At 43.7% G+C, this 24,522-nt stretch overlaps 1 protein-coding gene across 2 annotated transcripts in view; it reads right to left on the bottom strand.

The window, feature by feature from the left end:
* Positions 1–24,522, bottom strand: part of LOC132389742 (coiled-coil domain-containing protein 85C-like) — a 277,288-nt gene that overhangs the window by 32,184 nt on the left and 220,582 nt on the right. For both annotated transcript variants that reach the window (XM_059962319.1, XM_059962328.1), the window contains exon 3: positions 12,115–12,228. In XM_059962319.1, the coding sequence (XP_059818302.1) occupies positions 12,115–12,228 (114 nt within the window). The remainder of the gene's footprint in view (positions 1–12,114; positions 12,229–24,522) is intronic.

Here is a 24,522-nt window from a genome sequence, read left to right as displayed (position 1 = left end):
GATTTCTGTTAGAATCTGGAATCTTTCATAGAGTCACAGAGCACTACTGCACAGGGACAGGCCCTTCAGCCCTTTTAGTCTCTGCCAGCCTGGTCTTCTGCCTAGTCCCATTTAATTACAAAGTCGGGTGTGAAAAAGGGCCCGACAGATCATTGGGGACCCGAGTCACCCCAACCACGTGGGAAATGGTACCACAGCATAAAAGCCAGGAACAACAGGCTCTGGGATAGCTTCTTCCACCAGGCCATCAGACTGATTAACTCATGCTGATTTGTATTTCTATGTTACATTGACTGTTCTATTTATTATAAATTATTATAAATTACTATTATTGCACATTGCACATTTAGACGGAGACGTGTTGTAAAGATTTTTACTCTTCATATATGTGAAGGATGTGAGAAATGAAGGCAATTCAATTCCATACGTCTCTCATCCATTTAACTATCCAAACTCTCTCAATGGTTACAATTAAACCCACATCCACCATTTGAGCTGAAAGCTCATTTCACACTCACACAACCTCTGATTGAAGAATCTTTGCCTCAGATTCTCCTGAATTATTTCACCTTTCACCCTAAACCTATGGCCTTTAGTTCTAGTCTCACCCAACCTGATGAGAAAAAGCTTGCTTGCATTCACCCGATCCATACCCCTCATAATTGTGAATACCTCTATAACAGGGGCTCCCTAAATGGAGTCTACGGATGCCTTGCTGAATGGTATTGGTCCATGGCATAAAAATGGTTGGGAACGCCTGATCTATAAGATCTCCCCTCATTCTCCTGCACTCCAGTGCATGGGTAGCAGCAAGGGCTCCAACTCAACCATCAAAAGCTTAACAGGATATGTACTTGAAAGGGGTGGAGAACAAACAATCCCAGAATTCTTCAAAGGCATTCAAAAATTAACTGGACAGGCCAAGGAACGTTAATTTGGAGGGTTTTGAGGAATGAATAGAGGAATAGAACTGACTGGACTGTCACACAAAGAGCTAGCACAGCCTCTGTCACTGCCGAAATACTTCTACAAGGTGTCAGGAAAGGGCGGAGGAAAAAGGGTTGATTGGATAGATTATTCAGAGCTGCTCAGCAAATCAGGCAAGTATGCCATCAGCGTCTTCTTCCAGATCATTTATATAAATTGTAAAAGGTTGAGGACACAGCATTGATCCTGTAGTACCTCATTTATTAAATGATGCCAGCCAATGAGATACCCATTAGTAGTTCCTCACTGTTTCCTGTTAACTGATCTATCCATCCATGCCAAATATGTTATGTCAAACATCATTAGCTTTCATTTCCCATAATAATCTTTGATTTGTCACAATAGTCACTGCCTGCTATGGAAACACTAATGCCCAAGGACAGAAAAGCTGACAGAAACTGGTAGACACAACCCAGCCCATCACAGCTCTCCTCTCCACTGAGCACATCTACAACGAGCACTGCCACTAGAAAGCAGCATTTTTCATCAAGGACCCCACAATCCAGGCCTTGATGCCTTTTCACTGCTGCCAAAGCCCCACACCGCCAGCTTCAGGAAACAGTTATCCTTCAACCATCTGGCTCCTGAACCAGCGTGGATAACTTCACTCACCCCAACTCTCAACTGACTACACAGTCTATGGACTGACCGTCAAGGACTCTACAGCTTACGTTCTCAGTATTATTTATTTACTTATTTTTTATTGTCACAGTTTATCTTCTTTTGCACAATGGCTGTTTGTCAGTCTTCATTCGTATATATGTTTCATCGATTTTGCTGTATCTTTCTGCTCTACTGTGAATGCGGCAAGAAAATGAATCTCAAGATCGTATATACATACATACATTGGTAATAAATTAGTACTTTGTACTTGTATTTGTACTTTGAAGTTGATGTGTCACCTCATCAAATGCTCCTGTATGTTCAATAATAATATATCCACTGGGCCGCCCTGATCTACAGCACTGGCTGCTTCTTCAAAGGACTCCAATGCATTGATCGAACAGGAATTCTTCTCACAAACCTTGATGACTTTGTCTTGATTTTTAAGTGCCCTGCAAATAACACCTCTCATAATAACTTCTAACATTTTCCCTGTGACAATGTTAGCCTAGACCAGAGGACGTATGTTTGAGGTAAGCGGAGGAAAGTCCAAGGGGAGATGTTGGAGTTAAGTTGTTTACACACACAGAGTGGTACGTGCTTAAAACACACTGTAGTAGAGGTTGATACGATAGGGAAACTTAGAGACTCTTAGATAGGCAGATGAATGTAAGAAAAATGAAAGGTTATGGGCTGTGTAGGAGGGAAAGATTAGATGGATTTTAACAATTCCCATTCCTGTTCCAACGTGTCAGTCCATGGAGGAGTAACACATATTCCATCGAGGCATCCTCCAACCTGATAGCATGAATATCAAATTCTTCTTCTAGTAAACAAGTTCCACCCCCTCCCTTCCTCTATTCCCCACTCTGACCTTTTACCGCTTCGCACCTGCCTATTGCTTCCCCAGGGTCCCCTCCTCCATCTTTTTCTCCTATGGTCCACTTTCCTCTCCTATTAGATTCCTTCTTCTCCAGCCCTTAACCTGTCCCACCCACTTGGCTTCACCTATCACCTTCCAGCTAGCCTCCCTTGCCTCCCCCACATCTTTTTATTCTGGCATCTTCCCCCTTCCTTCTCAGCCATGATGAAGGGTTTTCTCATTCCCATAGATGCTGCCTGACCTGCTGGGTTTCTACAACGGTTTGTGTGTGTTGCTTTGATTTTTCCAGCACCTGCAGAATTCCTTGTGTTGATGATTGATTACAGAGTAGATTTATTTAGGTTGACACAATATTGAGGGCTGAATGGCGCCTGCTGTGTGGAACTGTTCTGTATTCTAAATGTTAGGCTAACTAGTCCATTGTTTCCTACTTTCTGTTTCAGTCCCTATTGAATATAAGAGTTACAATGCTATTTACAAGCAAATGGCATCCTTCCCAATTCTTAGCAGATCAGCTGTGTAACTGTCCACACCATGTTTTTTTTCATCCCCAACTGGCATCACCTGAGTTCTGCTCAGCTGCTGAGGATTGGGGTGAAACATGGGTCTTCTATTCTTCTCTGAAGCATTATTTGTACTCACAGTTAGAATGATGACATGCCCAAGAGGATGTGAATCTAATATGATTCTATTATGAATCTATTGGTCATCTTTGAGAACCGGAAGAGATATTAAGTTTGAGGAAAAATAATAATCTAAATGACCTTCGCCTTTTGCCTCAACTGTCACAGCAGTGTGTAGAACCTAGTCCTTGAAGTATTTGTACACCATTGTGTCAGAGCAAGATGGCAGAGAAGTGCTAAAGTATTCACTTACACTGATAACTTCCAAGAGGACCTTGTCGTGGTTTGGAGGCTTATGTGTTTCTACGACCTGGAGAGCTATGGTGGCTAGAGTCAGGGCTTTCTGCTTTAGGGTCACCCATGCCAAGCAGGTCAAAGGGTAGAGATCAGACTAAGAGAGATCTACTGGTCCTCCAGGTTCAGGGGTTCATCTCAGGGCTAACAACCCTGACTAGTAAAACAAGATTGTTATGGAAACAGCAGTGAAGAATCCTCCCACATCTGAGTGGCCAAGGGCAGAGAGATGGAGGACCTTCACTGCCCAAATTATGAACAATAAATGATCTGCTGGAGGAAATCAGTAAATTGATCAGCATCTTCACGAGTAAAGGAATCACTGATGTTTCATGCTGATATTTTACAGGACTCCTGTGTCTCCATTATCCAAATTCTGATTTAGTCCTTGAAGTCCAAGAGTTAAGCGGTGTCATGATTGAAGTTTTCATTACTATGTTAAGAGGCATTGATTGCTGCGGAGACAGTGGGTGGAGAACATGGTATGATAATCACAGTTGGTATTGGTATTGGCTTATTATTGCCAGAAGTAACGAGATAAAATGTAAAACTTAGTTTTTCAAGCCATCCAAAACATTGATGTAAGGCACAGAAAAAGCCATAAATAGTGCAGAAATATGAACAGGAGAAATTCTGCAGATACTGGAGATCCAGGTTAACACACACAAAATACTGGAGGAACTCAGCAGGTCAGGCAGCGTCCATGGAAATGAATAAACAGTCGACTTTTTGGACAAAGACCCTTCTTCAGGACGGGAAAGAAAGGTGGAAGATGCCAGAATAAAAAGGTGGGGGGGGGGGAGGGAGGACAGCTTGGAGGTGATAGGTGAAACCAGGTGGGTAGGAAAGGTAAAAGGCTGGAGAGGAAGGAATCTGATCGGAGATTGGACCATAGGAGAAAGGGAAGGAGGAGGATGACCCGGGGGGAGCGATAGGCAGACGAGAAGAGGTAAGAAGCTAGAGTGTGGAATAGAAGAAGAGGGGAGGGTGGAGGGAATTTTTTTAACTGGAAGGAGAAATCAATATTCATGCCAGCTGGGTGGAGACTACCCAGGTGAAATATAAGGTGTTGCTCCTTCATCCTGAGGGTGGCCTCCTATTGGCACAAGAGGAACCCATGGACTGGCACGTCATAACGGGAATGGGAATTCAATTTAAAACGTCTGGCCACCAGGAAGTTCCATTTTAGGTGGATGAGCAGAGGTACTCGGAGGTGCAGAATATACTGTTACAGTTTCAGAGAGAAAGAGGCAAAGAACAGGTATAACTATATAACAATTACAGCATGGAAACAGGACATCTTGACCCTTCTAGTCCATGCCGAACTCTTACTCTCACCTAGTCCCACTGGCCCGCACTCAGCCCATAGCCCTCCATTCCTTTCCTGTCCATATACCTATCCAATTTTACTTTAAATGACAATACCGAACCTGCCTCTACCACCTCTACTGGAAGCTCATTCCACACAGCTACCACCCTCTGAGTAAAGGAATTCCCCCTCGTGCTACCCTTAAACTTTTGCCCCCAACTCTCAAATCATGTCCTCTTGTTTGAATCTGCCCTACTGTCAATGGAAAAAGCCTATCCATGTCAACTCTATCTATCCCCCTCATAAATTTAAATACCTCTATCAAGTCCCCCCTCAACCTTCTACGGTCCAAAGGATAAAGACCTAACTTGTTCAACCTTTCTCTGTAACTTAGGTGCTGAAACCCAGGTAACATTCTAGTAAATCTTCTCGGTATTCTCTCTATTTTGTTGACATCTTTCCTATAATTCAGTGACCAGAACTGTACACAATACTCCAAATTTGGCCTTACCAATACCTTGTACAATTTAACATTACATCCCAACTCCTGTACTCAATGCTCTGATTTATAAAGGCCAGCATACCAAAAGCTTTCTTCACCACCCTATCCACATGAGATTCCAGTAGATAGCCAGGGACTTTTCCCCAGGCTGCAAATGGCGAATATGAGGCTGCATTAATTTTAAGGTGATGGAGGAAAGCAAGGGGAGATGTCAGAGGTAAGTGTGTGAAATTTTCTGTCAGGGTGGTAAAGGCATTTCAGAAACAGTTAAATAGAAATATGGATGATAAACAAAATGGAGGGCCATGTGAGAGGGATGGGTTGGGTTGATCATACAGTAGGCCAGCACAACATCATGGGCTGAAGGGCCTGTGCTGTACTGTAGTATTCTATTTTCTGTCTTCTAAAGTGTAGTGCATAGGTAGCAGGGTGGAGGTACATTGCTACCAAAGTCTATGTAAGGTGCTCCTTCCCTCTGCTCACCTGCAGGTTACGCTTGGGCAAGGTGTAGCACCTGCTTAGCCCCCAATCAGGGTCACAGGAAGCCATGGGACCAGGTGGTGGATGATCATATGAAGAGATGGTGCATATCACAGGTGCTGGTTATGCCACCTCTGAGACCAGGCAGGCAATCTCTGAAGAGTATTGATAATGGCTGGGGTCACCCATCTTGTAAGACACTGCCCAGAAGAAGGTAATGGCAAACCACTTCTATCGAAAAATTTGCCAAGGGCAATCATGTTTATGGAGGACCATGGTTGTCCACATCATAGAACACGGCACCTAATGATGATGATGATAAAAGTGTGGCGCAGATAGATCGAAACGTGCAAGGGCATGACGAGGATGTTTTCAGACGTTTTTGTCCTGTGTCTGTTCACAGGAGGGAGGACAGAGAGTATCTGGGGTGGAAAGCTTTTTCACCAAGAAGACCAGAACCTTGTCATAGGGTTTGGAGGCTTGCGTGCCTCAATGAGCCAGAGAGCTACGTTGGCTGGAGTCAGGGCCTAATGCTTTGACTCTTGGCAGGGTCAACCAAGCCGAACAGGTCAAAGGGTAGAGGCCAGACTAAGAGAGGTCCACCGGTCCTCCAAGTTTAGGTGTTCAGCTCAGGGCGAATAACCCTGACTGGGCAAAAAAAATGCTATGGGAACAGCAAAGAATCCTTCCATATCTGTGTGTGATAGTAAACCAAGGACAGATAGAGATGGAGGATCTTCATTGGTCCCTGAGCACCAACGGTGTAGCAGTAGTGAAGTAAGGAAGGGCTTTTGATGGCTCCTCGTCTGAATGTAGTGAGAAGTGTAGACTGAAGACCTTCAGCCTTTCAGAAAGTTAAGAAAGATATAGACTGTGGAGTTTATGAATTTTAAATATAAGCTGCAATTTTTTTGTTGGACATTGGTATTTGTGGCTGGTGGATAAAGCAAATGTACAAAGTGAATCACTAATTAACCATGATCTAATTCAATGGTGGAGCAAGTTCGAGAGGCTAAATGGCTTCATTGTCTTTCTATGTATCTGTTGTTCTCCTGTTTTACAGTAGGTCACTCTCAGTCTTCTACAGACTTATTGGATTCAAGGTCAGACATCCCACACATGGTCCAGATGCCCAAGAATGGGTCTCCATTAGTGCTAGATTAAGGTGGACTGGATTATAAACATGCTTTTCATCAACAAGGCAAACGTTCAACAAGAGTCAACCATACTGCTGAAACCTAAAAACAACCTATAATTATAAGTTTATTTATCCACAAGCCTTTGACTTGAGCCTTTGTTGAAACTTTCCTGGGACCAGCCTTTATTTGACAGTTCATGTCACACGAACACAAGACGTATTGGCATCGCGCATGAATGATTTTCATTCTGTGCTGGGTTGGGAAATTAGAGGGCTCAGGTTTTGTTACTGTGCTATTGGCTGTCAAATAGACAGACTCGGACCTCTTCACAGTTTCAAACCGCCTGTCAGATTTGGTCCCAGTCCTGTCATAATAAATAGTGGTTGCACATGTAATTCCAATTAAATTGCCAAGCAAGAAAGAAATCAATTTCAAATTTTTAATATGAGTTTTAATTCCAAACTGGATTCATGGAAAGAAATGATCCAAACATATAATGTACTCAGGATATAGTAGAATAGTACTTTCTAGCATGGGTTACCAATACAGCTACAATTTTATTTTTTTAAATTTTGAGCTAGAGTGTGGCCCTCTGAGCCCTGCTGCCCAGAAACCCGCCTATTTAACCCTAGCCGAATCACAGGATAACTTACAATGACCGATCAATCTACTAACCAGGAAACTGGAGCACCGGAGGAGACCCACACACTTACGGGAAGAACATACAAACTTGCTTACAGAGAACACTGGAATTGAACTCGGAGCTCTTGCATGCCCAGCTGTAACAGTGTAGGTTACCTTCTCTCCCAAGTATGACCCCACCTCTAACGGCATTGCTGGCTGGTGCAATTACTGTTAGACTTGCCCAAAATAAGGTGCAGACTCAAAGAAAGATAGGACAAAAACCAAGAAGTACAATCCCACAGGACCACAAACGAGAGACTTGATGGGAAAAATACTTCCTCTTAATCTCCTTCATTTGAGGAGGTGCAACAAGAAAGTTCAGATTCAGATTAATTTATTTATTTCACATACATGGAAACATACAGTGTGCGTGTTGAGGGAAATGGGTCATTTGCAATAGCAACCACCACAACCTAAGGATGTACTGGGGGCAGCCTGTAAGTGTCACCACACTTTTCAGCACCAACATACACAAGCAACAACAACAACAGAACACAACAATTAAAAAAAACAAGAGCAGAACAAGTCACTTTCTCCCTCCCACCCACTCACACACGGACATTCCTCCAACCCCAGGACAGGCATCTGGATGTTCAGCCTCCAGTGGACTTGCAGTCCAGCAGACAATGGTTCTCCAGCTTCTCCGGTGGACTGTCAGACTCTCAGACCCAGAGTTACAGCCACTGCTCTTCAACTTCTCGACTTCCAATCAATCTTTGGGCTTCTGTCTTCGGTATCAAACCCAGAACCGGCCCACGACAGGATCGCAAAGTCCAGGCGTTGAGATCTGGACTCACCAACTCGTGTACCTAGGGAGTCACCAGCTGTCGTGCTTCCTGCTCACACAGACATCTGATCCTGGGATTCACCAACCTGGAGAAACTCATTGGTCCTCCTTCACAGATGTCCTTTGTCACATGTCCAAGTCACTGGTTTTGAGCACAGAGCAGTAAGCTTGGATTCCAGGTGTCCACATTCTGTAAAGCAGAAGCCCAGACTCCAGCCTGATCCATATCCCTGTCTGTGAACCCTAATATGACCTCCGACTCCCCCAAAACCCTGCCTGCAAACTTCAGAAAAGCCTAAGTCTGAGCCACAACCTCGATGGAGACTGCAGCTCAGTGCCACCACATAGAGGAGACTTCTTTTTTAAACCAGCTGAGAAATTGAATATAAGAAGAGCAGGAAGGCTCTGCTAGAAATCTGCTAACAGAGATTCATAGGGGTACAGCTAGATAATTCCCTGAAACCTAAGACACAGGTCGACAAAATGACGAAGAGGGCACTTGGCATCAGTAAGAGCAAAGAGTACAAGAGTTGGGATGTCTTGCTATAACTGTAAAGGACATTGGAGAGATTACAAATGGAGTATTATGTCCCATTCTGGCCACAGAGCAATAGGCAGGATGTGATTACATTGGAAAGGGCACAGAGATAATTTGCAAGGATATTACCAGGGCTGGGGGTCGGGGGTGGGGGGGGGGGGGCTTGAGTTATAAAGAGAGACTGGAGAGGCTGGGGCTGTATCCAGTCCAGTTCAAGAGCCTGCTGGTTGTTGAGTAATAAGCTGGAGGTGTGGGACCTAAGGCTCCTGCATCTCCTGCCCAATGGTATTAATAGACAATAGACAAAAAGCACAGGAGTAGGCCATTCGGCCCTTCGAGTCAGCACCACCAACAATGTGATCATGGCTGATCATCCACAATCAGTATCCCGTTCCTGCCTTCTCCCCATATCCCTTGATATCTTTAAGCGCTCTATCTAATTATTTCTTGAAAGCATCCAGAGAACTGACCTCCACTGCCTTCTCAGGCAGAGCATTCCATAGATCCACAACTCTCTGGGTGAAAAAGATTTTCCTGAACTCCGTTCTAAATGGCCTACCCCTTATTCTTAAACTGCGGCCTCTGGTTCTGGACTCCCCCACATCGGGAACATGTTTCCTGTCTCTAATGTGTCCAATCCCTTAATAATCTTATATGTTTCAATCAGATCCCCTCTCATCCAATGTATACAAGCCCAGTCGCTCCAATCTTTCATCATATGACAGCCCCACCATCCCAGGAATCAACCTCGTGAACCTGCACTGCACTCCCTCAATAGCAAGAATGTCCTTCCTCAAATCTGGAGACCAAAACTGAACACAATACTCCAGGTGTGGTCTCACCAGGGCCCTGTACAACTGCAGAAGGACCTCTTTGCTCCTATACTCAACTCCCCTTGTTATGAAGGCCAACATGCCATTAGCTTTCTTCACTGCCTGTTGTATCTGCATGCTTACTTTCAATGACTGATGAACAAGAACACCTAGAACTCGTCGTACTTCCCCTTTTCCTAACTTGACACCATTCAGATAGTAACCTGCCTTCCTGTTCTTGCCACCAAAGTGGATAACCGCTCATTTATCCACATCTGCCATGCATCTGCCCACTCACCCAACCTGTCCAAGTCACCCTGCATTCTCCTAACATCCTCCTCATATTTCACACTACTACCCAGCTTTATGTCATCTGCAAATTTGCTAATGTTACTTTTAATCCCTTAATGAGAAGAGAGCATGGGCTGGATAAGGGTCGTTGATGGATGCTGATTTTATATCTAATACCGTAGTAAACTAAGAGCCCCAGTATGTATAAAAAACCCAGCATCACAATGCAGAAGAATAGGGAACTTATGTCCATTGTCCTGACCAATACCCATCCCTCAATCAACAGCATTATAATAGAATAATTAGCCTTGGTATTCCTGCTTTGTAGGAGATTGCTATGAGTAACTTAGTTGCTGCAATTGCCAACATTGCCATCGTGACCTTTAGTTGTCAAACTGTGACTACAACCAGAGGTCATGGGCTAAGGATGAGAGGTAAAAAGTTTAAGGGGAAACTTCTTCAATCAGAGGTGTGGAACGAGGTGCCAGCACAAGTAGTGCATGAGAGCTCTCTTTCAACGTTTAAGAGAAGTTTTGATAGGTATATGGATGTGAGGGGTACGGAGGGCTGTGGTCCTGGTACAGGTCAATGGGAGTAAGCAGTTTAAAGGCTTCAGCCTAGACAAGCTGTGCCAGAGGGCCTGTTTCTGTGCTGTACTATTCTATGACTCAATGCTTTGTAAATATGAAGAGCACACAACTCTCTTTCACATAATGCAATCGCAATATTCAATGGCTCCTCTAAGAAGGGCTTTGGGACCTGATTTTTATCATAACAACTTTTAAACCAAACTGATATGCACATATCCCGGAGAGATATACTTTTTCCATTTCAAACCACCTAACGCAGCAAAGGCGAGTGAAGTTGTCTAATTCATGAACTCGAGTAATCGGGGGGTGAAATAGCTTTAGTTTTGTGCGTGGGCTGCACTGAGGAGGTTCCTACACAAAGGTGAATGGCAGGCTCCCACTCTGACTCCAATATAACTCAGCTACGTGCCCCCCAAGCCATGTCCAGACTGCTGCTGCTTCAGTCCCCATCCCTGATGGAATTCATCATACTGCGCGCTGCTGCCAATTACACAGAAAGCATTGCTTTTACCTCCACAATAACCAGCCGGAGTGGCCTAATGTAGACAAATCACCTAGTGGTTATCATGGATTCACAGACCCCTTTGTCACTATTCATGTCATTGTTGAGCCACGCTGGTCATTAGTGATGAGACTGTACACGTGCAAGTGCCATTCGGCCTAGCTGATTAGGTGTGGAATAATGCCTGACATGATAGGATTACATATTTCTCATTGCAGTCGTGCGTAAAGGGCACAGCTTACTGAGCCAGACCAGCAGAGGTACAATCGAAAACCTTGCCTTGCAAGCTCTGCTCCTCGAATTATCTGCTTGGCTGAAGAACTTTGCAGGAGATTCATCACTCTCACTGATTTTGCCCCTTTTGTGTTCCGTCAGCCGCAATAATCTTTTAATGCACACACAATCTTTCCTGATTGCCTCTGCGGGCATGTGACCAGAAGTGGTTTGAGCTAACCTGATGGCCTCTGCTGCTGTATCTGTTTCATCATCTTGTGCTGATTTCAAATGAATTTCATGAAGTTTATTGCTGAGCAGACTCGATGGGCCAAATGGCCTAATTCTGCTCCTGTATCTTATTAGTCTTAAAAGTCTAAGGTTGTGGCATGGGAGTGAGCCATTTGGCCTAGCTGATCCAAGCTCCAACACCATAATGCTCCTGTCAGCATTACCTATGCCTTCTCTCCCCCAGCACATTTACCTGGCCTCCCACTAAGTGCATCTCAACTTTGGCTTCAGTACTTCAACGTAATCTAAACATTGTTGAGATAAAGAAGCTTCTCCCGAATTCCCCCTTACACACATTATTTCTTCTACAAAACTATTATTTAATCTCTAGACCAGTTCTCGATTCTGATTCTAATTCAATCATGATCACGCACAGTTGACCAGTAACATGGTGATCACACTGCCTGTGTGAAAGGGCTTGAGTGATGTCTCTTTCTCTCTCTCTCTCACACACACACACACACTTGAGGGAATTTGAGCTGGACAATTGATGCAGTATTTGGATTTGTGTGTTGTACAGACACAGGAGCTAGGCAAGATGTCCTGCTATGATTTCAAAGACAAGGCGATCCTGTACTCTACTCACATTTTGTGTTGGCTCCTGAAATGGCGGTGGTAGTGGTGACGAATGTGGAGACTCAGACTTGTGCGGTGCAGGATACGCCTTGCGAATGGCCTTCAGGTCACTGGCACTTGACTGCTGCAGAGGGGAACACATTGCACATTATTAAAAGAAAGATGTTTCCCATTCCAATGATCCTAACAAATTTATACAGATGTACCATGGCAAGCATTTTAACTTGTTCCATCACCGCCTAGTATGGAGGGACTAACTGGAAAAAGCTGCAGAGACATGTAAACTCAGCCGGCTTCATCATGGGCACAAGCCTCCTTACTGTCGAGGATATCCTCAAAAGGTGATGCCTCAAAAAGGCGGCATCCATCATTAAAGACTCCCACCACCTAGGACAAGACCTCTTCTCAATACTACCATCAGAGAGGAGCTACACAAGCCTGAAGACACACACTCAGTGTTTGAAGAACAGCATCTTCCCCTCTGTCATCAGATTTCTGAACAGTCCATGAATCCATGAACACCACCTCACCACTTTTGCTCTCTTTTTGCATTACTTATATTTTTAATGCATATATGTATTTATTATTGTAATTTGTGTTATATTTTATGTATTGCACTGTACTGCTGCCACAAAGAAACAATTTTCATGATATATGTCAGCAATAATAAACCTGATTCTGATTCTTATTCTGAGAGCATTGGTTATTTGGAGAGGCCTGAATTATGTAATGCCTTCCAAACCACATAATATTTGCAAAACAAGTATTTTTGTAGCATATTCATTGTTATAATGCCTAACACTGAGATTCTAATGAATACAATCTGTACTAAGCCCATGCGCTTCAATATTGCGTGAAATTTATTGAGAAATATTTGTAATTTATAATTTATGGTGCATGAAATTCTTTTCTGTTTTCCTGTAAATGTCTGCAACGTAATGAATCTCAAAGTAGTCTACTATAATCTATATGTACTTCGACAATAAATTTACTTTGAACTTTAAACTTTGGGCTTTCAAAATTTTTTATAATTTATAGTGATTTTTATGACTTTGCACTGCACCATTGCCGCAAAATAACAAATTTCATGTCGTATAAATCAGTGAAAATAAATCTGACTCTAATTCTGAAAAGAGGAGTGGTATCTTTTAAATCCCTTAGAGAGAAAAGAGATGGCCCGTTCAGGAGTTCAACACTCACTCAGTAAGGCAATGACTGTCGTGGGATTCAAACCAGCCCAGACAGAAGTATTCTTCCAGCTGACGCCAATTGTTCCTGTTTTACTTATTTCAATATTTGTTAATGGTCATTGAATATTCTGAGCAGGTCTTCAGGAGTCCTGACCTGGAGTACTTTCCAAGCCAGATATGTGTGAGGAAGCTGCATTAATGTACAGTGTTATGTTTTGTGACCTCAAAACATTAAACTAATTCAAAGAAAGACACGGGAGTCTGAAATCCAGGTCTAACTTCGAGCTTACTTTAAGCGAGGTGCGCACATATCACGTGGTAGCATGATGATGCATGAAATTCATGTATTTAGACCATAAGATATAGGAGCAGAATTAGGCCATTTGGCCCATCAAGTCTGCTCCACCATTTCAAAATGGCTGATCCATTTTCTCTCTCAGCCCCAATCTCCTGTCTTCTCCCCGTATTCCATCATGCCCTGACTAATCAAGAATCTATCAACCTCTGCCTTAAATATACCCAATGACATGGCTTCCACAGCTACCTGTGGCAACAAATTCCACAGATTCATCACTCTCTGGCTACAAAAATTCTACCTCATCTCCGTTCTAAAAGGACGCCCCTCTATTCTGAGACAATGTCTTCTGGTTTTAGACTCCCCCACCGTAGGAAACATCCTCCCAATGTCCACACTATCGAGGCCTTTCAACATTCGATAGGTTTCAATGAAGTCACTTCTCATTTTTCTGAATTCCAGTGAGTTCAGGCCCACAGCCATCAAATACTCTTACATGATACACCTTTCAATCCTGGAATCATTCGCGTGAACCTCCTTTGAACCCTCTCCAATGTCAGCACATCCTTTCTTAGATAAGGGGCCCAAAACTGCTCACAATATTTACACATATAACCTGTAATGAATTATTTAAACCAACAAATATGCTTAATCAAATTATATTATGTAAGATTACTCAAATATTATTGAAATATTAAATACACAACACAGAGCTTTGAGCTAGTCAGTTTAGAATGGGTCTATTTGCACGAACCAGTTTTGCAGTAGCATTTTGGTGGGCATTGTAGATTCCTTGGTGAGCTCATGCATAAGCATTTCCAAAGAGCAGCACAGAGCAGGTCCTTTTCCCTAATAACACCCATCAGATCAGTTTATCTTCTACATCAATAAAAGGGAATGTGAAGACTAAATTTGATACGATGATGTGCACACACTCACGCATAAACACATGGTTACTCACAGGTACACACTTTCACATTGACATAGACTTTCTTTCAAGCATATACATAAACAATCAACACACGTATAACAGTTTCACATACAACTAGATAGACGTTCACATGCACTTTCTCTCACTCACACAAAGACTTTTGGACTCTGATGCACTTTTCTTCACATAATGTGCCCACATTGATACATAGAAAGTGCGACACAAACGTATCTATATACATACCCCCATCTCCCTCACTTGGTTCCATGTTCCAACTTCCTCTCTTTTCAGTTCCATCACTGGCAACCCTTTGTCACCTCCACCTATAACCTCCTGGCCTCTATCACAATTTTCCACCTTCCTTCCTCCATCTGCCTCTCACCACTCCTCACCTGGATCCACCAATCACTTGCCAGCTCTTGATGCAGCACATTGCATTGTTTAGCACTAAATACAGATTTCTGAGAGGAACCATCAATTTAAAAAGAGGGATTTGTTGTTCTGTTGGTCCATTAGAGAACTAGAATCTCTGCTTCTTTTGGGATTCTGATCACAAAGTTGTGGAACTTGGGATTTAAAGGTCTAGCCTGTCAGATACTATCATCCCAAAGAACATGAATTGGGTGTTATCATTTTATAACAGCTCTCTGAACTTTTAAGCAAAGCTCTTCAGATGACACAAGAATGGCCCTGGATCACCACCTTCAAGCAGCACTGCCCTGACGTGGCACAGCCAAGTGCAGCCCTTCACCTACAGCCACATGGTGCCCCTGAATTCCACTGTGGGGTCTGAGCGCAGTGTTTTGTAGTGCATCTCATATACCTTTCCGGGAGTGCTAGAGAACTTGGCAGCCAATGAACAATGTTCATTGGACAGTTGCTGTTGGGGTCAGTTCGTCCTTGCCTACCTGCTCCTCAAGTCCCCTTTAACTTTCTCTCACCTTAAATCTATGCATTCTAGTTTTAGACTTTCATACCCTTGAGAAAAGACTGTGACCGTTCACTTTATCTCGGTCTCCCATGATTTTATAAACCTCTGTAATGGGAGTTCCCAATTTGGGGTCCACGGACTCCTCAGTTAATGGTAAAAGCCTTCATGGCAAAAAAAGGCTGGGAATGCCGGCTTTTTACACTTTCATCCCCCTATCTTCCAGGGAAAAAAAAGCCCCAGCCTATCGAGGCTTTCTTCATAATTCAGGCATTCCAATCCTGCTAAAATCTTTGCGTGATGTTTTTTGTAGTCTTTCCTTGTAAATGGCTCATGATTAATAACTTCTGTTCCCCTTCTTATGACTGGGGTACCAGAACTGCACACAATACTCCAAGTGCGGTCTCACCAAGTTCAAGTTCAAGTTTGTGGTCCTCTGACTGTACCAATAAATGATCAAACAGAACAACGTTCCACTGGACCACGGTGCACCCAGAAAACATATACCACACACAGCACATAAACCAAAGTATTACCATGAAAAGTTCATAAAATATAATTCAAAATGCATTTGAAGTGTGCAGCACAAGTAAACAGTGAACAGTACAGTAAACAATGGTGAAACCTTGGAGGTGGCCAGGGTATTCATTAGTCTCACAGCTTGGGTAAGGTAGCTACTACCCAGTCTAGCAGTCCTAGTGCTGATGCTCCTTTACCTCCCTCCTGAAGGTAGTGGATCAAAGGAACTGTGTGACAGGTGGTAGGGATCCTCACAGTGCTTCGGGCCCTTCACCTGCAATGCTCCTGGTAAATATTACAAATAGGAGGGGTAACTCGGTCATCCTCTCGGTTTGTTAACTATCCTCTGTAGAGTACTGAGGTCCACTGCCTTGCAGTTTCCACACCACACAGTGATGCAGCCTGACAGGACACTGTCAATAGACAATAAACAATAAACAATAGGTGCAGAAGTAGACCATTCGGCCCTTCGAGCCTGCACCACCATTCTGAGATCATGGCTGATCATCTATTATCAATACCCGGTTCCTGCCTTGTCCCCATACCCCTTGATTCCCCTATCCATAAGATACCTATCTAGCTCCTTCTTGAAAGCATCCAGAGAACTGGCCTCCACTACCTTCCGAGGCAGCGCATTCCAGACTCCCACAACTCTCTGGGAGAAGAAGTTTTTCCTTAACTCTGCCCTAAATGACCTACCCCTTATTCTCAATCCATGCCCTCTGGTACTGGACTCTCCCAGCATCTGGAACATATTCCCTGCCTCTATCTTGTCCAATCCCTTAATAATCTTATGGTCGATGGTGCTCCTGCAGAAATTTGACAGAATGGGGGCAGGGAGCCTTATCGGCCTCCACCCCCTCAGGAAGGGTAGATGCTGCAGCGCCTAGTGACTAGTGAGGAGGTGTTGTGAGTGCTGCATTCATTACATGCACACCAAGGAACTCTGTGCTCTTCACTCTCTCCACAACAGAGCCATGGAGAGTGGTCGACCTGTGCCTTCCTGAAGTCCACAATCATCTCTTCTCTCTCATCCACGTTGAGACTCAGGATGTTGCGATTGCACCATTTGACCAGCGACTCCACCTCCTCTTCGTATGCCGACTCATCTTCAGTGAACTTGATGATGCAGGGGAAACTGTGAGCAGTTTCAAACACCTATGGCTGAACATCACACACGACCTCTCCTGGTCCCGGAACGCATCTATACAGTCAAAAATGCTCACCAATACCTGTACATTCTGAAGAGATGGAAGAGATCTAGACTTTGCCATCAAAGGCATATGTACAGACAGGTGCTGGAAAAAAGCCAGTAACATTATCCATCCTGCCCATCAGGGAGGAGGCTGCACAGTATCCACGCCAGGACCACCAAACTCAAAACCAGTTACTTTCCCTGAGCAGTAAGGCTGTTCAACACCCCTACCCAATGACTCCACCACTACTTTATTATTTCTTGCCAGTCACTTTATGGACATACAATCAATCTATGTATATAAACTATCCTATGTGTTTATATTTATTGTATGCTTTTTTATAATTGTTATTGTGTTCTTTTGTGGGGTTTTTTGTGTTGCATCAGATCTGGAGGAACAATTATCTTGTTCTCCGAACACTTGTGTACAGAAAATGACCTTAAACAACTTTGAAGCAGCACTGAGGTATCAAGCTGAGATTTCCACAGTCGAGCTTTTGAAGAGCTTAAATCCGAAACCTCCTGATTCAGAGTTTTATGGATTAGCCACAGATGAAGTGAATATGAACAGGCATACCAGCCAGAAGAGGGGAAGTGAAGCTACTGAGGCATTCAAAGTGCAAATGCCGTTGATAATGTCTACACTCGCTCAACCATCTTGGCATTTTGGATTCACATAGATGTTAGATTGGTTTAGAATGATAGATTTCTTTCCCCGAAGGACAATAGAAAACCAGGCGAGTTTTTACAATAATCTGGAGGTTTCAAAGTAAATTTCATCATCAATGTACATATATGTCACCATATACCACCCTGAGATTCACTTTCCTGTGGGCATACTCAGCAAGTCAACAGAACAGTAACTATGACAGGATCTTTGGAAGCTCAGCCAGAGTGATGCAGATATAAATAAATAGCAATAAATAACGAGAACATGAGATAATGAGAAAAAGTCCTTAAAGCGAGATCATTGGTTATGGGAACATTTCAATGATGAGGCAAGTGAAGTGAAGTTATCCCCTTTTATTTAAGAGGCTGATGGCTGAGGAGTAGTAACTGTTCCTGAACCTGGTGGTACAAATCCTGAAGCTCTTGTACCTTCTACCTGATGGCAGCAGCAAGAAGAGAGCATGACCTGGGTGGTGGGGATCTCTGATGAGAGATGCTGCTTTCCTACGACAGTGTTTCACGTAGATTGATAGTTTACCACAGTTACCAAAACAAACCGAAAGTTTCTTTTGAGAAAATCTCTACTTTAACTGACTTGAATTCTTCAGCTGCTATGGTGAAATCCAAACTCTCTCACTGAACAAACGCCCAGAATTCTGGTTTTAAGTTTTATATTGAACTGACCGCATTGAGTTAACGATCTTTAACTCTCTCGGTGTGGGACCACAAGCCTTTTAGCTGCTGCTGACATCACTGCAGTTGGCAAGGACAACCTGACCTCAAGGGCCTGTTTCCAAGCTGCATTATTCTTTGACTCTCTCCAGCTTTCCAGCACATTCCCCCCTGCCGTTTACACCTTACATGGCGACAGAACTTACAGCTGTTCTCCAACACGCAAGACACTCAATCCATCTCTCTGGTCCTTTTTAATCCTTGCATTCGGGATCAGGGCATCCCATGCTGCAGGGTCAGAACCCTGCCTGGCCCACGACCCCTGAAGGGACACAGAGGGATCGTTCATCTGTGCAGCTGTCAACCGCTCTCAGATCTGGAACAGGCATCTCACTCCCAAGAGCTCCACTCTCTGACCTCCCTCACGCCTGCCACAGCCTAAGTACTACGCATCTAATAAATTTAGCAATCCCAAAGGCAATCTGTGTTGGAACTAGTGTGAACTAGCATTAAATGGTTCAAAGCCAGTGTAAACCTGACCACTTTTTTATAATACCGTCTCATTGAACCCATAATATCCTTTCCCTTTTCCAAATACTCCATAATTCAGTATTATGCAAGGAATTTTCTTTTAAGTAAGACTTTTGCTGTGCCGGAAAGATATGTTTTGAGCTTAAGAATTAAAAATGGACATAATCCCCTGCAGGTCCATAACTTGTGGGACTCTGGGGTAAGTGCTTTTTCCTGTAGGTCATATATGATGGCAGAATATAGTATTAATGGCAAGACGCTTGGCAGTGTGGAGGATCAGAGGGATCTAGGGCTCCGAGTCCATAGGACACTCAAAGGTTGACTCTGTGGTTAAGAAGGCATATGGTGCATTGGCCTTCATCAATTGTGGGATTGAGTTTAAGAGCGGAGAGGTAATGTTGCAGCTGTACAGGACCCTGGTCAGACCCCACTTTGAGTACTGTGCTCAGTTCTGGTCGCTTCACTACAGGAAGGATGTGGAAACTATAGAAAGGTTGCAGAGATGTTGCCTGGATTGGGGAGCATGCCTTATGAGAATAGGTTGAGTGAACTCGGCCTTTTCTCCTTAGAGTGATGGAGGATGAGAGGTGACCTGATAGAGGTGTACAAGATGATGAGAGGCATTGATCGTGTGGATAATCAGAGGCTTTTTCCCAGGGCTGAAATGGCTAACATGAGGGGGCACAGTTTTAAAGTGCTTGGAAGGAGGTACAGAGGAGATGTCAGGGGTAAGTTTTTATACAGAGAGTGATGAGTGCATGGAATGGGCTGCCGGTAACAGTGGTGGAAGCAGATCCGATAGGGTCTTTTAAGAGACTCCTGGATAGGTACATGGAGCTTAGAAAAACAGAAGGCTATGGGTAACCCTAGGTAATTTCTAAGGTAAGGACATGTTCGGCACAGCTTTGTGAGCCGAAGAGCCTGTATTGTGCTGTAGATTTTCTATCTATGTTTCTATCTATCTGTGTGAGACGATGTGGAATACTGATAAGGAATTCGAAGATCAGTTCAAATGGTCAAATGGAAATACTATTGATGAGTGCACAGTTAATAAAATAATAATAATAAAGAAAAGGTAAATAACTGAAGTGGGGAATAATTGGGTAGTGCTTTCAGAAAAAGGGAGCTCATACCCCAGATGGGGTGAATGGCCTCTTTCCATGTGCTGTGATACTCTGCATTTAGAGCAGCAGATATACTGGAAGTCTAGGTGCAGCTCACCCCCTCATCCCTTGATGGATAACTGGGGTTTGGTTCACTGCTCCAGCGATGTGAATGTGGAGAGCAGACGATGGGAAACCTAAAGCAACACACCCAAAATGCTGGAGGAACTCAGCAGATCAGGCAGCATCTATGGAGATAAATAGTCAACATTTCAGGTCGAGAGCCTTCTCAGGAAGCCCCTAACCTCTTGCATGCCTGACATCTCCAGGACAGGGGCAAGGGAAAGAATGCTCAGGGGTGGCTGAAACTGGCTGAGGCTAATACTTGCACCTCGCTTAAAGTAAACTCAAAGTTATACCTGTACTTGCGGACTTTCGTGTCTCCCTTTGAATTAATATAGTTTTGAAGTTACAAAACATAACATGTACATGTTTATCTGTGTGTGTGATGTGTTTAGCAGTCTGTGTATGTGTTTAGCAATGCATGTGAGGGTTTCTGAGATCCCTGTTCTAAAAGCCAGTGTTTATTGGGGGGGGGGAGGGGAGCAGCCCTGCAGCTAGCTAGAACCTGTGCCCGTGAATCAGACCGAAACGCAGTCAGTCCTCCAGTCAGCAGACACATTACAGAGAGTGGCTGAGGAGCTGGACACAGGGACACTGACACTTCCATCATGACTGCACTGTTGGGATGGGAGTTGAAAGAAGGAATCAGGAGCCATTCCTGAAACTTGTGGTGATGGTCTGTTGTGTGCAACAATGACAGGAAACATGTTCGAAAGAGATTTTAAAGTGGGAAAGCCATTGCTCTGGGGTAGTCCCACTCCATCGACCCCAGTAAGTTCAATGCTCAGGCCCCTCACCAAAGTTTTGTTTGCCACCGATATCCAAGACCAGATTTCACCCCATAGCATGGTTTGAGTACCTAATTCCACCAAGAGGAAAACCAGGGATGCCACGGTAGCCAAGCGGTTAGCATGATGCTATTACAGCTTGGGGTGTCAGAGTTCAGAGGTCAATTCTGATGCCGTCTGTAAGAGTTTTGTACATTCTTCTCCGTGAGTGCATGGGTTTTCTCTGGGTGCTCTGGTTTCCTCCCCAAGACGTCAGGTTTATTGGTCCCTGTGATGATACTAGTGTTAATTAGGTGGGTTGCTGGACAGAAGGGCCCGTTCTGTGCTGTAAAAGGAAAGAGAACACGACAAACGCTGGGTATCTGAAACAAAGGCAGAAAATGCTGAAGCACGCTGCAAAGCTGCTGAATTTTTGCAGCAGTTTCTGATTCTGTTCCACCAATACTAACCTTCATGCTTCACTTCTGCAAACAGAAGAAAGCTGAAAGGGTCCTTAGGAGGGTTATGAGATTTAACCAGTCAACTTTTAAGGAAGATTACACAATCTCATCTCATGTAGGCTGGAGCCACTAAATTACTGACAATTCAGCACTAATTGATAGTAAATATCAATGTGAAACCAGCAGAGTAAATCCTTCAATTAATGAGTTGTGTGAAGATTGCCCAGGCAAATGTTTGTTCTCAGAGATCAAGGGTATCATATTCAATGCCCCCAGCCTAAGCCACTCGGCTGGCTTATATCAGATACCAAAATACCATCTGAAACTAACAGCGACTCCAGGAGTCACCGTACCTACCATAAGCTGCACTTGCTTTACAGCATCAGTATAGCAAGGCAGGTTTGACATGTCTTTTCATCTAACTATTATTTCCTATATGTTTCTACTCGACTGCACCAGCAGTTTCACGAATATCTATTATGCCTCAACCATCTGGCTCCTGAAGCAGAGGGGATAACTTCATTCAATTTTACTCTCCCCAGCACTGAGTTGTTTCCACAACCTATGGGTTCACTTTCAAGGACTCTTCATCTCATGTTCTTACTATTTATTATATTTATTTATTATTATTATTACTCATTTATTTGGTTTCTTTGCAATTACTGTGAATGCCCACAAGAAAATGAATCTCAGGGTTGTATATGTTGAGAGACTGTATATGCACTTTGATGATAAACTTGCTTTCAACTATTTACCCTTTGCGGGTGAATACCAGTCAGAATCAGCCCACTCACAACTGCAAAAGGAACCAAAAAAAAAGAGGATAAAGGTTTAAGGATGTTTTAGAAATGAGAAACTGAATCAGATTTATTATCACTATATGTCATGAAATTTGTTGTTTTGTGGTAGCACTACCGTCATCATCATCATGATGTGCTGTATCGTATGACATGGGTGATCACGGTCTTTGACCATGATTGCTCTTGGCAGATTTTTTACAGAAGTGGTTTGCCATTCCCTTCTTTTGGGCAGTGTCTTTGCAATGCAGGTGACCTCAACCATTATCAATGCTACTCAGAAATTGTCTGCCTGGTGTCAGCGGTCGCATAACCGGGACTTGCGATATGCACCAGCTGCTCATATGACCATCCACCACCTGCTCCCATGGCTTCACATGACCCTGATGGGGGGAGGTGCTAAGCAGATGCCACACCTTGCCCAAGGGTGACCTGCAGGCTAGTGGAGAGAAGGTGCATCTTATGCCCTCTTTGGTAGAGGCATATCTCTCCCTTGCCACCGGAAGCTATACAATACATTAAAATTGCTAAAAGTTGCAGTAAATATATAAAAATATATTTTAAAAATAAATAGTGCATAAGGACAGTACGTTAGTGAGGTAGAGTTCATGGTTTCTTGGATCTTACAGGTATCTGATAGCAGAGGGAAAGAAGTTGTTCCTAAAATGTTGAGTGTGCATCTTCAGGCTCCCTTCCCTCCCTGATGGCGGCAATGAAAAGAGAACGTGCCCTATATGGCGAGGGCCCTTAAAGATGGCGTCTTCTTGAGGCACTGTCATTTGAGGATGTCCTTGATGGTGGAGACGCTAGTGTCCGTGACGGAGCTCGTTGAATATACAAATCTCTGCAGCTTTTTTTCAATCCTTTGCACTGGACCCTCCCTACTAGGCAGTAATCGTAAGGCAGCTCAGATTGTGTTACCTGACTACGAACATATTGCACCGCAGGAGTCAGGAGGGGTACCCATTTCTTCAACAGCCGGGGAATCACTGACTCAATAAACCTCCTGAACAATGGAAGGTCCACCTTTCAATGGTAAGGTACCCCATCCACCACACCAACTCATTTGGTCCCACCATACCAGATATTCCCTTTTTCTAATCCATCCCTCTCCTACCCTCCCTGCAAATGAAAGTGCAAAAGATTCTGCAGATGCTGGAGATCATGAGTAACACACACAAAACGCTGGAGGAATTCAACAAGTTAAGCATCGATGTGGCAGAATAAACAGTCATCATTTCGGGCTGAGACCCTTCATCAGGACTGGAAAGGAAGGGGGCAGAGCCAGAATGAGAAGGTGGGAGAGGGAACAAAGTAGAAAAAGGCATGTGAAACCAGAGAGGGGGTTCAGTTCTTCCAGTTTTGGTGCACGGTACAGCAGTTACTTACTCATGCCTCTAGCAGCACCCCTCAAACCCACAGCCTCCAAACGCTTAGGTACACGAGAACATCACTGCCTCCGGTTTCTCCTCAAAATCACATGCCAATCTGACTTGGAAGTATATTGTTGGCTCTTCACGGTTGCTGGGTCTAAATGCTGGAACTCCTCACAGAACACAGCTGAGGGGGTTCCTTACCAGAATGGAAGTAGCTAGTTAAGAAGGTGGCTTTTCTTATCATGGGAAATTAAAGATCAGAAATAAATGCTGGAAACATCCAGATCCCCAAAGCTGATCATGGAAAAGCAATTCAATTGACTGGAAAGGCTGACATCATTTGTATAGTCAGGAGGTGATTTCAACTTCTAGTGCGGGTGGAATAAGACAGGATCAGCTCATCCCAGTATGAAGAAGTGGTTCAATCCCTGCCTGTTATACACCATACAAATGCCAATGGCTTAACCCTTTCAGTACATTCCATTTCTACTCAAGGAAACCAAACCCACCTTAACATAGAACATAGAACAGTAGCGCAAAGAAGTCCTAATACACCATAACATCTGCCCTTATCGACGCTGCTAGTTATAGTCAAAGACCATATGTCAAACACCATTTCTATCTCACAGCTCCATGTCGCCTCTGGATAATCCGGTTATTATTTTCTAAATATCCCATTACAAATTCCTTGGAAATAGATTTCAACATTTTCTCTACCGCTGATAGAACTTAGAACAGGACATAACAGGCCCTTCAGCCTACAATGGCCAACTGAACTAATCCACTCCGCCTACATAATGTCCATATCGTTCCATTTTCCTCACATTCACCTGCCTTCCTACATGTCTCTTAAAACTCTCA

This window comes from Hypanus sabinus, chromosome 2, assembly GCF_030144855.1.
Source record: "Hypanus sabinus isolate sHypSab1 chromosome 2, sHypSab1.hap1, whole genome shotgun sequence".
In the NCBI taxonomy this organism is placed as follows: Eukaryota; Metazoa; Chordata; class Chondrichthyes; order Myliobatiformes; family Dasyatidae; genus Hypanus; species Hypanus sabinus.
This window is presented reverse-complemented; position numbering and strand designations above follow the sequence as displayed.